Here is a 14376-nt window from a genome sequence, read left to right as displayed (position 1 = left end):
AATATTAAGCATACCAGAAGGCCGTTGACCCATTACAGATTGCTGTCCTCTATAATGTGCACTAGGGAACCTTTAGCAACTTATCTTTATCACACCAGTAGATGATTCATTCTAGCTGGGCTAGATGGTCTTTACGTTATGGAACAGAGAGTACAGGCAGGTCTAAATGCACAATAACAAACTCTAATCTAGAGAAGTTCAAGTAAGTTCTCACTGAATTCAGGAAGGCCAATACTGGAAAGGAAGAAAAAAGCACTGTGGCACTAATCTGTTTTGATAAGTACTTAACTGGATCCTTAGCATCTTCCCAGAGTAGTACAAAATTTAAATGGTCACCTACCCTGAAAAGTTCAAAGGGGCAATAAGTACAGACGGCTCGTAATTCTTTTATGGTACATTACTGGAAAGAAAACAAAAAAGGGGTCAAAAACAAAAAATGACATCTAACTTTAACTTGTGACTCTCAGCCCATATCAAACACACCTTGGAATGATCGCATGTCAGTTTCACTCTGGATCTGCCCTTCTCGGCTTTCCTGATTGCTGTGGCTCCAGTTAAATTGACAGCTATCTTACCTTTCTAAGATGGTTAGATTTGACATGGGTTTTTGAGAGCTTGAAACAGAGCATAAATACAATAAATAAAACGCCACCTGGGACATGAGAGTATTATTATTTTGAAATGCAGAAAGCAGCTCACTATGTGCATGTTCATAAAATAGGGAGGCTAACAAAAGCGTATTTCATGCTATCCTATTAAGAAAAGCACGTGGGACCTGCAACAAAAAGTTGCAGTGTGGAACGCTCCTGTTCAGGGTTCCAGCCAGATAGCACAATCCTCATTGGGCTGCAGATTTTTTGGGGTGGGTGGGGGTTTGGGCTTCCTCCTTCAGGGTTTTCTTCCTAAAGATTTGTTTCCTACTTCTGTAAACCTTGGGGCCCATTCCTCCAAAAATGACAATACTCTGACTCGTTTCTCAGTATCCCCACTTCGGCCACGTAGCCATCATAACTAAGTACCTGTGTTCACCTTTACAGATAGCGATGGAGGCCATGGTACTTAAAATAATGGAATTTTGTCTAATAGATGAAGATCTAGGATTGTGGGTTTCATTTGCATGCAAGTACTCATCTTCCACTGATTATGAATCTAGCTCATTTAAGTCCACCTGAACCTTAAAAAAAGAAAAAGCACCCAAATTCATTTCAAAGCATAGAGAAGAATTATTACTTATGTAATTGAGCTCAAGCGGTGGGGCTGCCATCCCCGTGATGGTGACCTCCAGACTTGTTTGATAAGCATGGCCATTGGAGATGATGACTGGGAATGATGGGAGTTGTAGGAGAGCACCAGGTGGGGAAGGCTGCAGCAAAGGAAGATCGTTAAGCTGCCAGATTAATACTTTTATCCAACTAAAGCTAAAAGCAAGGAGATAATTATGAGTCTTTAAAATACAAAAACACACACAAGTGAAAACAATAACTAGGTTCTAAAAATCAAGGCCTATGAGGCACATCAACAACACACAAAATAATAAGTCGTAGTGCTTGACCATGGGGAAAACCCACACATGGAAAAAGGCATTTTGAGGGGCCCACGCCTATGGCCCAATACCCTTTTCATGGGAGCTGCATTTCTCAAACATCACTATTCTCTCCTGACCCCAGTAACTGGTAAGATGTTCCATCTTAATTAGAAAAGTTCCATAAACTTTACAGGTATTTACAATTGATCAGGTGAAACAATAATCCACAAGCCATTTTAGGAAGTACTTCCTCTTCACCAGGAATAAGACTAAGCACGGCTTTATCAGAAGTCTTTTGTTTTTCACCTGTGTCGCCTTCAAGAAAGCTTGATGGTTGCCGTAACTTTGTCCTGAAAATGTTTGTCGTGAAGCTGTTTTACCGTTTCTTCTTGGTTTCTTTCTTGGGCTTCTTGTTCACCGATGCACTGGCAGCTTTGGGCTTCTTTATGGCTTCTGAACTTTTCATGTCAAAGCTTTCAGTGTCCTATTAATGGTTTGTGAAGGGAAACTAAGTCAACAGTGATTCTGCGCATGTAAAAATATTATTTAATTTATTATTTATTAGATTTATATACTGCCCAACTGGGAACTATCCTTGGAGTGGTTTACAATCATAAAATCAAGCAACAACAACAAAATAACCAAAAATAAATAAAACAATGCAAGTATCAAAGTAATACAATATTAAACATTAAAAGCATTTAAAAATATTTAGGAGCCAGCAGTAAGTAACAGACCAACTTGGTTTGCACATCACAGTGGCAAATCGTAGGTTATTTAACCCAACTATTTGTTCAAACCTCAAGTGAACCACTTCTAGTTTTCATAAACAATCTACAAACATTCAGTCTGAAGATAGTTAGCATAATGTCTGAACTCGGACACTCTGGGTTGTTTATGGGTTAAACAACCAAAGTTAATCTGTGATTTATTTTAGAAAGCTATTTTTAAAATCAAATGCACATTTAGCCACTCTGTGCTTTACATTCATGTTACTTAGATAGCAAATGCAAAAACTGATTACACAGACCAATCTGGTACATATTTACTTGGAAGTGAGTCACATACTGATCACCAGGGATTACTTCTAAGAAAGCGTGTGCAGGATTGCAGATTTAGTGGAATTTATAAAATGCAGACTTCTTCAGAATAGAAGTACTTGCTACTGCAGGTCCTTAACCTGAGATGGTGAGAAAATGATGGAGGAAAGAGCGGAGAACAGCAAGGACAGGGAAGTGATGAATGAGGGCTAACTGCCACCAGCTAGTAAAGGATGCAGAAAAAGAGAAGCTAGAGGCCATACTAAAGCTATGGGTTTTGAGGAGGGAATTTGATAAGGCGATACCTCAAAGGACAGAAATGGAAACTATGCCAAACAGAGGATGGGGAAGCAAAGACAGTTGAAAAATGGTGAAGGGAAGCGAGGGCTGAGTGCAGGCAATTTCTTGTTAATCTAAAACCTCAGGTTGTATGGATTTGCACAAACCTAGTACACACCAAAAACTCTATGGACTTGATCTAGATTAAGGGCACAATTCTTCATGTTTAACTTGAAAAGTCCTACAACTCTCAGCATTCCCCAGCCAGCATGCTGGGAGTTGTAGGACTTTTTTCTGTCTAAGCATGCATAGGATTGTGCCCTAAATTAGATCAATGTCGTTCCCATTGGAATAACAGGACAAGTTAGTTCATGACTTAACTTTAGCCTAAGTGGTTTCAATGGGAACTAAGTTCAAGTAAGTGTAGACCCAGCCCTATGTTTTTGCCCTTTCATCATTATTTGCATAGAAGCACATATATAACAGGGCCTTTGATGGAGAAAATTTCAAGAGGCGTAGCCTTGATTAGTCTGCTGTAGCAAAAACTAGATTATCACCCACGAAAGCTTATGCCACAATAAATGGACCTGTACAAACAACACGCGAAGCTACGGTTAGGCCGCTAACCCTTTTGCAGCAAATGGTTAGTGAGCATATTTAAACCATGGTTACGTAGCCACCATGGTTAGGAATGGTTCACATGACACACTAAGTCATGGTTCACATGATGTTCATGTTTAGCTCAAAATGCTTAACCATAGTGGCTTAGCATGTTGTCTTAACAGGAACAACGTGTGAGTCTTTAACGTGTTATAGGACCCTTTTGTTGCAAAAACATGATAGCTCTATGTGTTTCACTTGAAATGAACCCCCCATGCATGTGTGCCCGAGTATACTGTAGAGAATAACGTCACTGGGGTGGGGAGGGGCAATCAAAATGGTAAGTGAATGTAGAAGTATATCCTTAGGGTAGTGACTCCATGTGAGTTTCAGCACATAGGTACTTCAAAAGACCTGGCTGCTTAGGCTACAAAATCAAAATAGCAAGAAATTAACATTTAATTTGGAAAGGCAACTCAAGAGAATAATTTCAGATTCATTCCCCTGACATCTCTCTCTCACCCCACCCCCTCCACAACCCCAGTCTAATTTTTAATCCAGGAAAATTGGATGAGTATACATTTTTTCCCATTGGGCCACTGTTTCACTGTCACGGTGAGAAATGATTGCAGAAAACATTTCTTCCATGGGAATCAAAGTCTCATCATCTTGTTTAAAATAAAAATAACGAGGGAGGGAAAAGAATCCCACACATGCATGGGAGCATAGCCAGGCCCCAGGAAGAAGCCACATACAGACACACAGATTGCTTCCCCTCATTAAGCAAGATTCGGTATAAATATTTTTTAGTCTTCTCGAGATGCTCAAAATCCATGTGTGCCAACTGGAAAAGGCCATATACAAAAATGGCAGAGAGATTCCTGCTAGTTTCATGCTTCTAAGAAAGCAGTGCAAATAAAAAAGGGGGCAGATGGGGGAGAGAACAGCTGACAGTATCTCTATCATCATCTCTCTCATTACAGGGCTACTGCAATTCACATTCGTGCAGCCTTCCAAGGAAGGAGTCTTGGCTTGCTTCCCAAAGGATGTGATTCACCAACAGAAGGAGGCCGGCCAAAAGAGCTTCAGCACTTTAGAGAACAGGAAGCAATAGGCATTTAACAATTCACTGCTCCCTTCTAATGCTCAATCCAAGGCAAGTCTTCAAAGGGAGATTCCCCTGCATACATGGAAGTTGCTTGGAATAAGCCTGGAACGCTCTTCCAGAACATTTGAGAACTACAAGTTCAATCGCAGCTTTTAAAGCTCAGCTAAAAACTTTTCTTTTTCCTAAAGCTTTTAAAACTTGATTTTGTTCTGACTTTATACTGCTAGTTTTACCCTACCCTGTGCCTGTTGGTGCATTCTCTTCCCCTCCTTATTGTTTTATTATGATTTTATTAGAATGTAAGCCTATGCGGCAGGGTCTTGCTATTTACTGTTTTACTCTGTACAGCACCATGTACATTGATGGTGCTATATAAATAAATAAATAAATAATAATAATAATAATAATAAATAGAGCAGGTAGAGTCACTGCCCTAAATAAGGAGCATCCAGGCTTCCTGATTAGCTTGTAAATTAGAATCAATTTTAAATCGTGTATGGGAAAAGGTGATACGGCTGCTTTCCCTTAGGATGTGCATTGCAATGCAACTCTCAGTCAAGTGGCTTGATTTTTTCCATACTCTAGTCCCATTAAGGAAGTAAGACTGGTTTATTAAAATAATATAAAGGGCAACCATACCTATGGAACCTGTTGGTACATCTTGAAGGCTGCAATACTACTGAACACAGCCCGGCTTATTTCCAAGTGAGTACACATAGGATTGTGCTGCAAGAGCCTTTTCACAAATTATATGTGGCAATCTCTTGACAAGCAGTTACAGCCACTCCTGGTCCCTAATGTGTGGGGGGGGGGGGGCATATATTTTAAAAGCACTTTTATCAACCTTCCTTTTTCTCACATTTTCAAGGGTATACTTAAACAATGTAAGTAAAAAAAAAAGAAGTTAACGTGTCCATCAGTCCTTACACCGAATTGAAATGTTGTACGAGGCAAACTTCTAACCCTTCCTAAATAAGAGTTTCCTCCCACAAGAGTAACAAAGAAAATAAGAGTCCTCTGCATAGTCATCTAGGCAGCACAAGAAGCTGATATTATTAGTGTTGTGACACTACACTTTAAAGGCAGAGGATTCTGGCCACTGTCAAGGCATAGTCTAGAGGAAGTCAGCTGGTGATCTTCCTTTTTGTGCAACCTGTTGATTCTTGTTAGAATCTCAAGAATTCCAGCATTTGTTTAAAAAAAATATATTCTAGCCCTCGTGATTTTAGAGATTACATTGAATACATAATGACAAGTTTTCCAGTGTGCTTCTCAGCATCAAACAAGTTGCCTATCCCTAATCCATCCTGGGAATCTCTGCATACCTAGAATTTATACTGCAAAAAAAAGAAGAAGAAGAAAAAAGAACTATGAATTCTTTCAGATCAACGCATAGGGTTTTTTCTCTCCGTGTAAACATTTTATGATGCAGTTATGTAATAAGATGACCCACAGATGCATCATGTTATTCAATCAGGTGGCCTGCTGATCCAACCATATACAGTTAGCTAACCATGATGAATGTAAACTTTAGGTGTGTAAGGGAAAAGGCTGGAGAAGGACTATGAAAAAGGGTGATTCCTGTGTGAAAGCCGTGGAACTCATCTTTAAGTCTACACTCTTAAGTTACATTTTTTATACTGCTTTGTTGTGAGGAAACCTCAAGGTCAGTAGTGGGGAAACTTTGGTCTTTCAGGTTTTAGTGGACACCAGCTCCCATCAGCCCCAGCCAGTATGGCCAATGGTCAGGAACTGCAGTCCAACAACATCTAGAAATCAACAGTTTTCCCTAGACCTAAGATGGAGAACAAACATAACCTGATGTGTTGGTTAGGTACTGAAAAGTTGATTTTTAGTCTTCCTTCAGAAGATGAAACAGCTTCCATTCAAAAGAAAAGCAGTTTCGAATGTCACCACACGTAAGGTCCACAGCTAGTTTACTGACATATTACCCAAACTTTGGGCAAAGCCAATGTGACATCTATGCTTCTGAAACACCAGGTGCAAGGCAGAAAAGACGAGTCATGACAAAATTATCAATACCAGGAGTAAGATGGACTATCAGCAGACCTCTATTTTTAGAAAAAGGTTGATGGTGGTTACACATGGAACGGCAGAAGTGTCACGAAACCCACAAAATTAGTCTGGGCTAGTTAGGCTAACTCCATATTGAAAGGCTAAATCCTTAATTTACATTTTCATCTACTGAAAAGAGTGGGCCAGAGAATGGTCACTTCTGAACCAACCGAAGGTGACCACTCCAGAATACCATCAACACCAGCTGAACATTGCAGAAATGATGAACCACCTTGGCCAGAAATAAATATTATCTCTAAACTAGCCAGAAACTATGTAAGTCTTACTGATCCAACATATTGAGTTGGGCTATTCTAGTCTATAAGTAAGCTTGTTTTTTTGTAAGCTGAGATTTCTTGTTTCATTTTACTCATATTTCTTTCCCCTTGGCTGTGGCTTTTAAGATTTATCTAATCATAAAGCATTTTTGACACTATACCGCAACTTCTCATTTTATTTTTAAACCAATCAACTTCACGTTTTGAGTTACTGCAATCTGCTCATTTAGGAAATACATGGTAAAACATGTAATGTTTTCTTCTCAGCAAATTCTCAACCGTTTCTGGCTCCCTAACAAATGTACATGTGAAGACACACATTGTTCTGGGAACAACTCGTGTACCGCGAAACAGGGGTACACACCAAACCTAAAAGGTAAAGATAATGGTGGCTCACAGGCGCCTCTGCCTAACACCTCTTTTGGGCCAGGAAGCAGTTCAAACTCTGGCTTCAGTCAGGCTAGGAGTAAAATGCCAGGATGATAACTGGGCTCTCAGTCTGTGGTCCTTTGCTGCCAAGTAGGTTAGCAAGGAGGTGAAGCTGCTCTATACACAGAAATTGCCTGGGCATTGAAAATTTATATTAAAAAAAATATCTGTCTAACAGCAGCAGTGTGAGAGGGAAGCTGGGCCAGGTACTAAAGCCTCACCCATTTTGATTAACCTCCAGTAATGAACATGAGGGTTACAAACAGGCTCTATGACAGTGGTGGGGAATCTCTGGCCTGTGAGCTTCATTCAACTTGCCAGGCCATGAAGGGGGTCTCTTCAGCACGAGACCACTTGCATTCCTTTGTGTACATGGAGAAGTGGGGTGGGGGAGCCTGTTTCTCAGTGCACAGAGAGGAAAACGGAGGGCAGGAGGAGAGAAGTGGCTGAAGCACGGGGTGGAGGAAGACTCCAATCCTGAAGACGGTATTAGCATCAGAAGAGGAAGTAGGTAGCAGATACACCTGTGATCTGAAGTGCAATAGTGGAAACGAGCCTTATAAGAGAGAAGTGGAGACAGAAAGCGTGAGAGAGAAAGAGAAAAGAGGAGATAGACAAAAGAGTGAAGAGAGAGAGAAGGGGAGAAAGAGAAGGAACAGAGTTTCTTCTTGCTTTGAGCATGCTCAGGTTGACTTTGGCTACGGCCCCTATAGGGTTATGCAGAAATGTATGGAGCTCTCGAACTGAATAAGGTACCTCACCTCCACCACCCCATGCCTGTTTTAAGAGAAAAACCAAGATCGCCAGGATGCCAAATCCAAATCCTGACCTGGATGAACCTATAAATCCATAGAATACACACACACAGAATCCTGGCTGTTGCTTTGGTTGCTGCCACGAGAGCCCTTTGAAATAATGGGAATGCAATACAGGATACTCAAGTGTATCTGGCTCAGTAGAGCCATTCCTCAAGTCCACAGAACTCTTGAGGCACAGTCATTCTGGGGGAAATGGATCCCAAGGGAAAAGCCTTGGCAGCCAAAATACAGTCCACGGGCCACATGATCTTTACCTGCATTCTATTTGCAAGAAAGTGAGGTAGCAACTTCATAACCAGATCTTCTACTACTACTACTACTATTATTATTATTATTAATAATAATATAGCACCATCAGTGTACTTCAGATCTAGCATTGTTATCACTAGATGGTTCTCTGTCTCTGTTAATAAATATAACTGCTTACCATTTTATGTGACTTTGGAATGGGAAGGATTATGGCCAATATACAGATGAGTTGGAAAATGGCACCAAAGAAGAGGCCATAGTGTAGGATGTTCTCCATGAACGTAGGCTCTGGGATTTCTGGGGGTGAGAAGTCCAGCTCAGCAGCCATGGCAGAAATCCCCAACTCTACCTCCACCAATTTCAGATGTTATAAATTGATTTCTGCAGTGAAAAGAAGCAACACATATAGATTTTTCATAAAGTCACGATGACCATTTGGGAACTTCAGCTGCCACAAAACACCACTGCAAAAGTTCTGACTGGTTCCAGGTATTTGAAACATATTACTCCACTACCAGCTTCCTTGGCTACCAGCTTATTTATGGGAGCAGTTCGAAGTGGTGGTTATCTCTTTTAAAGCCTTAAATGGCTCAGGATGCAGACAGATAAAGGACTATCCCTCTTGTCTCACACGAATCTGGCCATTCACTGAGGTCAACAGGTGAAGTCTTTCTGGGAGTCCTGCCACCTTGAGAGCCACGGTTGGAGGGGATACAACACCAAGGTTATGGACCTCTCTGCACTGGGAGATTAATTCTGATGGTTCAGAGCCGAGGTGCAGAGCCTCAGGCCTGGGGGCAGCATTCGAATTTAGCGCTCCTGGGTTCCCCAGATGGCCATGCTCCTTCTCTTGGCCCACCACCTTTCCCCACAACTACTGATATTTAGTGATTTCCAGGCTTTTGTGCAGCTTTCCTGTGTTCTAAAAGGCTGAAATGCCCTCCTAAGGCTTAGTTACTGGCAGAAATTTTGTAATATGGTCCCAACGCCCCTTGCTTTCAGCCTCACCCATCTATGGAATGTAGCCCCCCCACTTCAAAGCTTCTCATTTAGCCCTTGGGCTGAAAGAGGTGCAACACCCCTGGTTTAGAGTGTATTTATTTGATGTGAACTGCCCTGATTTCTTTGGAAATGGAAAGGTGGGATAAAATCGTCTTACTCATTAGTTGATATAGAGCCTTCCATATTTTCAGGTTCAAAAGCTAAGCAATAAATATGTCTCTCACAGCCCAAAGACCAAGAAACCTTGAAATAAACATGCTGACCTGGACTATTGTTGGGAAGCTTGATGGAATGCAAAACGCAAGAATTGCATTCCCAAAGAACAGGATGGCCAATTGGCAGCCCTGATTTTAGGGAGGTTTCATGTGAACATCTGCAGAACAGAGACCAATTAAAAACCAACCATGTGGCAGCTCTAACCACAAGCAAAGCTGATCATCTGTTCCACCTGTAACTTGCCTCACCATAATGCATTACTGGTTATTAATTTTGTAGTGCTTACTTTGAGAACTGTGCAAGAAAATACTTGGGTTGGATTGTGTTGTTTGGAAATGGTTCTTACACTATACTTCACAATAAAAAGTGAAGGAAAATTGAGTCTAAATCCTCTTTGCGACAAAAGCTAGTACATTATTCACTCTCACTCAAGCACAATGACGTATGCTTGTAAACGGGATAAATCTGATACACATACATAAAGGGCTCAAATCCAGTTGAATGTGAGTGCGACATCCATGTGCAAAGGAATCCCACAGGGCTCAATCCTGGTTTTCCTATCCTTCCGTCCCCCACTCAACAAGAGAGCATGGCTTTGCACTGAAGCAGCTACAGGCGGGCAGAAGGTAGATCTTCAAATACTTTGGACTTCAATTCCCAGCATTCGTGACCGTAGGCCATGCTGACAGGGGCTTTTGGGAGTTTGAAGTCCAAAAAATCTGGAGACCTATCTTCTGCCCATCTCTGCTGTAGACAATGAGAGATCAACACACATCTCTCATATCTTCAGCAAGCCCTGCCTCCATGCACATGCTCCTCATGTTGCTTGCACACGCTCTTGTTTGGGGAGAGGGGAAGATGGGCAAAATGGGCTCTATCAAGCCCTGTGGGACTCCTCGACACTCAGGTTCTCTGCCCACACTCGACCGGACCAAGCCTATAGGAAAAATGCACTGTATAGTTTGGCACATTAAAATGATGTGGGAGTGCACCTAATTCTCTCTTGTCCTGTGACCAAAAATACGTGACATAAATAACAGGCACAGGTTTGGGGTTTAACTGAAAGCACTTTATTAACATAAACAGCTGGGCATTTTGCAGGGTAGATTGATTTAAATCAAGGTGATTAACTCACTAAGAAAAAGGCTGATCTAAATCATTTTTCCAATTACAGCAACATACAGCCGTGCATACTGATGGACTAATTGAACTACTGAAACATATTAATGTACAACTAAACAAAGCAATTACACCATGTAGGAACATATATCTCTTTCCAATGTTGTGGTTTGTTTTGGTTCTGCTCCTTCTCCTAAACTGCATAACTCTCCTGCCTTGCTCCAATCCAAGTTTCACCCTAGAAACACAAAAGTCCTGTTCAGACAACGTCCTCACACATATATACCCAATACATGGAGGAGGAAGCAGGATGGTGCCTGACTTTACACAGAAAAGCAGCATTTAACTTATGCTGCAATCCTACACAATAAAGGGCCGGATGCATCGAAGAATGCTCATGCGTGGCCAACCCTGCTGAATCCCTTCTGAAGGGAGATTCCGCAATTCTGGGGGCAACCCAAAATGAGCAGAAACACTCATTTTTGGAATGGGGCAGGCCAGCAGAATTCGCACAAGGGAGCTCTGCCAATCTGCCTCATTCCAGAAAAGAGTGTTTCCACTTGTTTTGGAGCTTGTCCCTGGAAGTACTAGATCTCCATTCCACAAGCAGTGGGTGCTGCTTGTTTGAACGGGTCAACAGGGCTAGACACTCGCAGAACGGAAGTGGCGTTGGGCTCCACTCACAGATGGGAAGCACTGGATACGGCCTTTACCAAGGAGTACATTCCATTGAACTCAATAGGACTGAGTAGACATGTATTGCACTGGTTGACTGATTCCAATGAAGAAATGGCAAGTATCGTTTTAACAGAGCTGAATTCAAATTTAATCTTAAACAGGCTATTTTTAAAGAAGATAAACTAATGATGTTTGAAAAATAACCCCATTTACTTTTTTAAGACATTTAAGATTTCTTTTTTTAAATCACTGATTTTTAGCTGCCCTTGTGTATTATTCTTTGTTTCCACCACTGAATTTAGAAAAAGGACAGGATGGGGAATTGCTATTGTTAAGCAATTGGAAGCTAAAAATCCTTATGGGTCTACTGCAAATCACCCACAGATCTGGATTTATGTTCTGCCCATCTCTGGCCTACATTACAAAATATACAGGAACAATTAAAATATACAGAATAAAACACATTTCACAATAAAACGTCTTGATGGAGATAATAGAAGCCAATAAGAAGTTTAATACACCCATTAAAAACAAATGCTGGCCTACTTTAAACATGTATGCCTAAAAACAACAACAGCTAGCTGTCCTACAACTCTCAATATTCCCCAGCCAGCATGACATGGGCTGGCTGGCTGTGGAATGCTGGGAGTTGTAGGATATTTTTCTGTCTAAAAATGCATAGGATTGCGCACTAATCAGAGCAAGGGTACAGTCTCTTTGTCCTCCCAGCACACACCAAAGGTGGCAGAGATTTTGATTCCTTTTGTTTTTTACAGCTGCTCTGCTGCCCAAATCCTCCTGAACACTTATTCAGGATGAGACCAGTAATCTCAGATCTATCTGGTGCTTGAAATGGAAGAACAGTAAAGGGCCCCATCTTATTAGTAAAGCATTTGCTTTGCATGCAGAAGTTGCAAGGTTCCATACTTGGCATCTCCAATTAAAAAAAGGATCATGTTAGGTAGCAGGTGATGTGAAGGCCCTCTTCCTGAGACTCTAAAGCAGGGATAGGTAACCTGCTGCCGTCTAGAATCTTTGGATTAAAACTACATCCCTGACCATTGACCATGCTGGTTGCAGCTTGTGGGAGTTGTAGTCCAAAACAACATTACCTACCTCTGCTCTAGAGAGCTGCTGTAAGAGCAGAAAATACAAAGCTAAATAGAAAAATAATCGGATGTGAACCTCTATGTTCCCTCCTATGGAAATTGGGACAGTTTTATTTCAAATTAGGCCATGCTCAGCTACACCACTGAAAAGCAGTAGGATGTTTGTTGGGTCCATTTGATATGACTTTTTAAACATTTCAGTCCATAGAGAGAGATCTCCCACACTAGAGGCATTCAAGAGGCAGCTGGACAACCATCTGTCAAGTATGCTGTAGGGTGGATTCCTGCATTGAGCAGGGGGTTGGACTCGATGGCCTTGTAGGCCCTTTCCAACTCTACTATTCTATGATTTGATGGTTGTTTGGGGCAGGGGGAGAGAGGAGCAGAGGCTGTGGAAATACCTTATAAAGCCATGCAAATTCAAGAGGATCTATTTTTTATTTAATAGATCTGACATCTACTTTCCTCCCAGCTTGAGAAGTGAGATGGTTTCTCATCTACTGCGAGAGCTGAATCTATTTGCTATCAAAACTTCCAAGTTGAAAACCCGATTGATAAAAATGCCTTCACTGTTCCCATAAAGCAGGGGTAGGGAACTAGTGGCCCTCCAGATGTGGCTTTAGCCTACAGCTCCCCGCATTCCTGACCATTGCCCATGCTGGCTTGGGCTGATAGGAGTTGATGTCCAAAACATCTGGAGGGCACCAGTGTGAAGAAGGTAGAATTCTACAGCACTGATTTACCCAATGAAAATACGGGGGGGTGGGGGGAAAGAACATGCATTTAACTTTGTCACATGACAACTTCTATCTACATGCAGGGGTGGGCAACTTTTAGATCAACATATCTGGAGGGCAACCGGTCCTGTCATCCCTCACCATTGACTACGCTGGCGAGGGCTGATTGGAGGTGTAGTCCAAAACATATGGAGGACCACAAATTGCTGAGCCCTGCCATTAATACTTCATGAAAGGTTTTTTTTTTTTAGGGCGCAATCTATACATGCTTAGTTTGGGGGGGGGAAGGCCTACAATTCCCAGCATTCCTCAGTCAGCGACGCTGCCTGGGGAATGCCGGGAGTTGCAGGATTCCACCCCACCTCCGGTTTTAACATGAGTAAGATCGCGCCCTTAATATCTTGCACTCTTTGTGAAGTAACACACTCAATCCCATCCTCCATTTCCAGAGTTTACTTCTTCTTCTTCATACCGAATTCATCTCCCACCCCGAAAATAACATTCCCTGACCTACATTCTTTCTCTCTGCCCTCTGGGAAAGAACTAGACTAATTGCTAGTCAGCAGGCAAAGCATCATTTTTAAGGCAGTTAGGAGAAAGAGAAAGGAAGGGATAATAAGAGACCTGAAGGCTATCTTTAACAAGTACAGGGTAAATATGGGGTTTTCTGCACGTTTTGCACCGCGATGCATGCAGAGGCTGGTCTCCTAAACAGAAAATAGCAGAAAAGAACCACTTCCCTCTATCAGAACAGGGCTGGGGCTGGGTGTTCCCACCCAGCGCTGCCCAGAAGAGATGTTCAGGTGCCGAAGAAAAGGAGCATTATCACCCGCCCCGCTCCTCTGCCCCCATCCCGGCGCGTCTCTTACCTCCGGCCAAAGCCACACCTCGTCCCCAGGAAGCGCTTCTGACCCGCCAGGAAGTTCTTCCTCCTTCAACTCCCCTAGCAACCGCCACCAGCGCAGCGTTGTTAAGGAGGCCCCGCCTCCTGTTCATGCCCGGGGTTGCTAGCTTCTGTGGTGCCGAAATGCTGCCCGCTTGAGCCCAGCGCCTCTGAGCAAGTGCAGAGTGCCTATGCTCCACCCCCACCCCCCAGGCCCCCTCTTGTTTTCG

At 42.3% G+C, this 14376-nt stretch overlaps 1 protein-coding gene across 1 annotated transcript; it reads right to left on the bottom strand.

Moving 5' to 3' along the window:
• Positions 1-848: 848 nt before the first annotated feature.
• Positions 849-14159, bottom strand: MANBAL (mannosidase beta like). Its single transcript, XM_063145565.1, has 3 exons — positions 14133-14159; positions 8581-8783; positions 849-2009 (listed from the first exon to the last, which is right to left on the bottom strand). Exons 2-3 carry the CDS (start codon positions 8728-8730, stop codon positions 1902-1904), a joined length of 258 nt encoding a protein of 85 aa, XP_063001635.1. The 5' UTR covers positions 8731-8783; positions 14133-14159; the 3' UTR covers positions 849-1901.
• Positions 14160-14376: the final 217 nt, after the last annotated feature.

The sequence above is a fragment of the Elgaria multicarinata genome, chromosome 1 (genome assembly GCF_023053635.1).
Source record: "Elgaria multicarinata webbii isolate HBS135686 ecotype San Diego chromosome 1, rElgMul1.1.pri, whole genome shotgun sequence".
NCBI lineage: Eukaryota > Metazoa > Chordata > Lepidosauria > Squamata > Anguidae > Elgaria > Elgaria multicarinata.
Note: the sequence above shows the minus strand (reverse complement) of the source record. Positions and strands in the feature narration are given on the sequence as shown.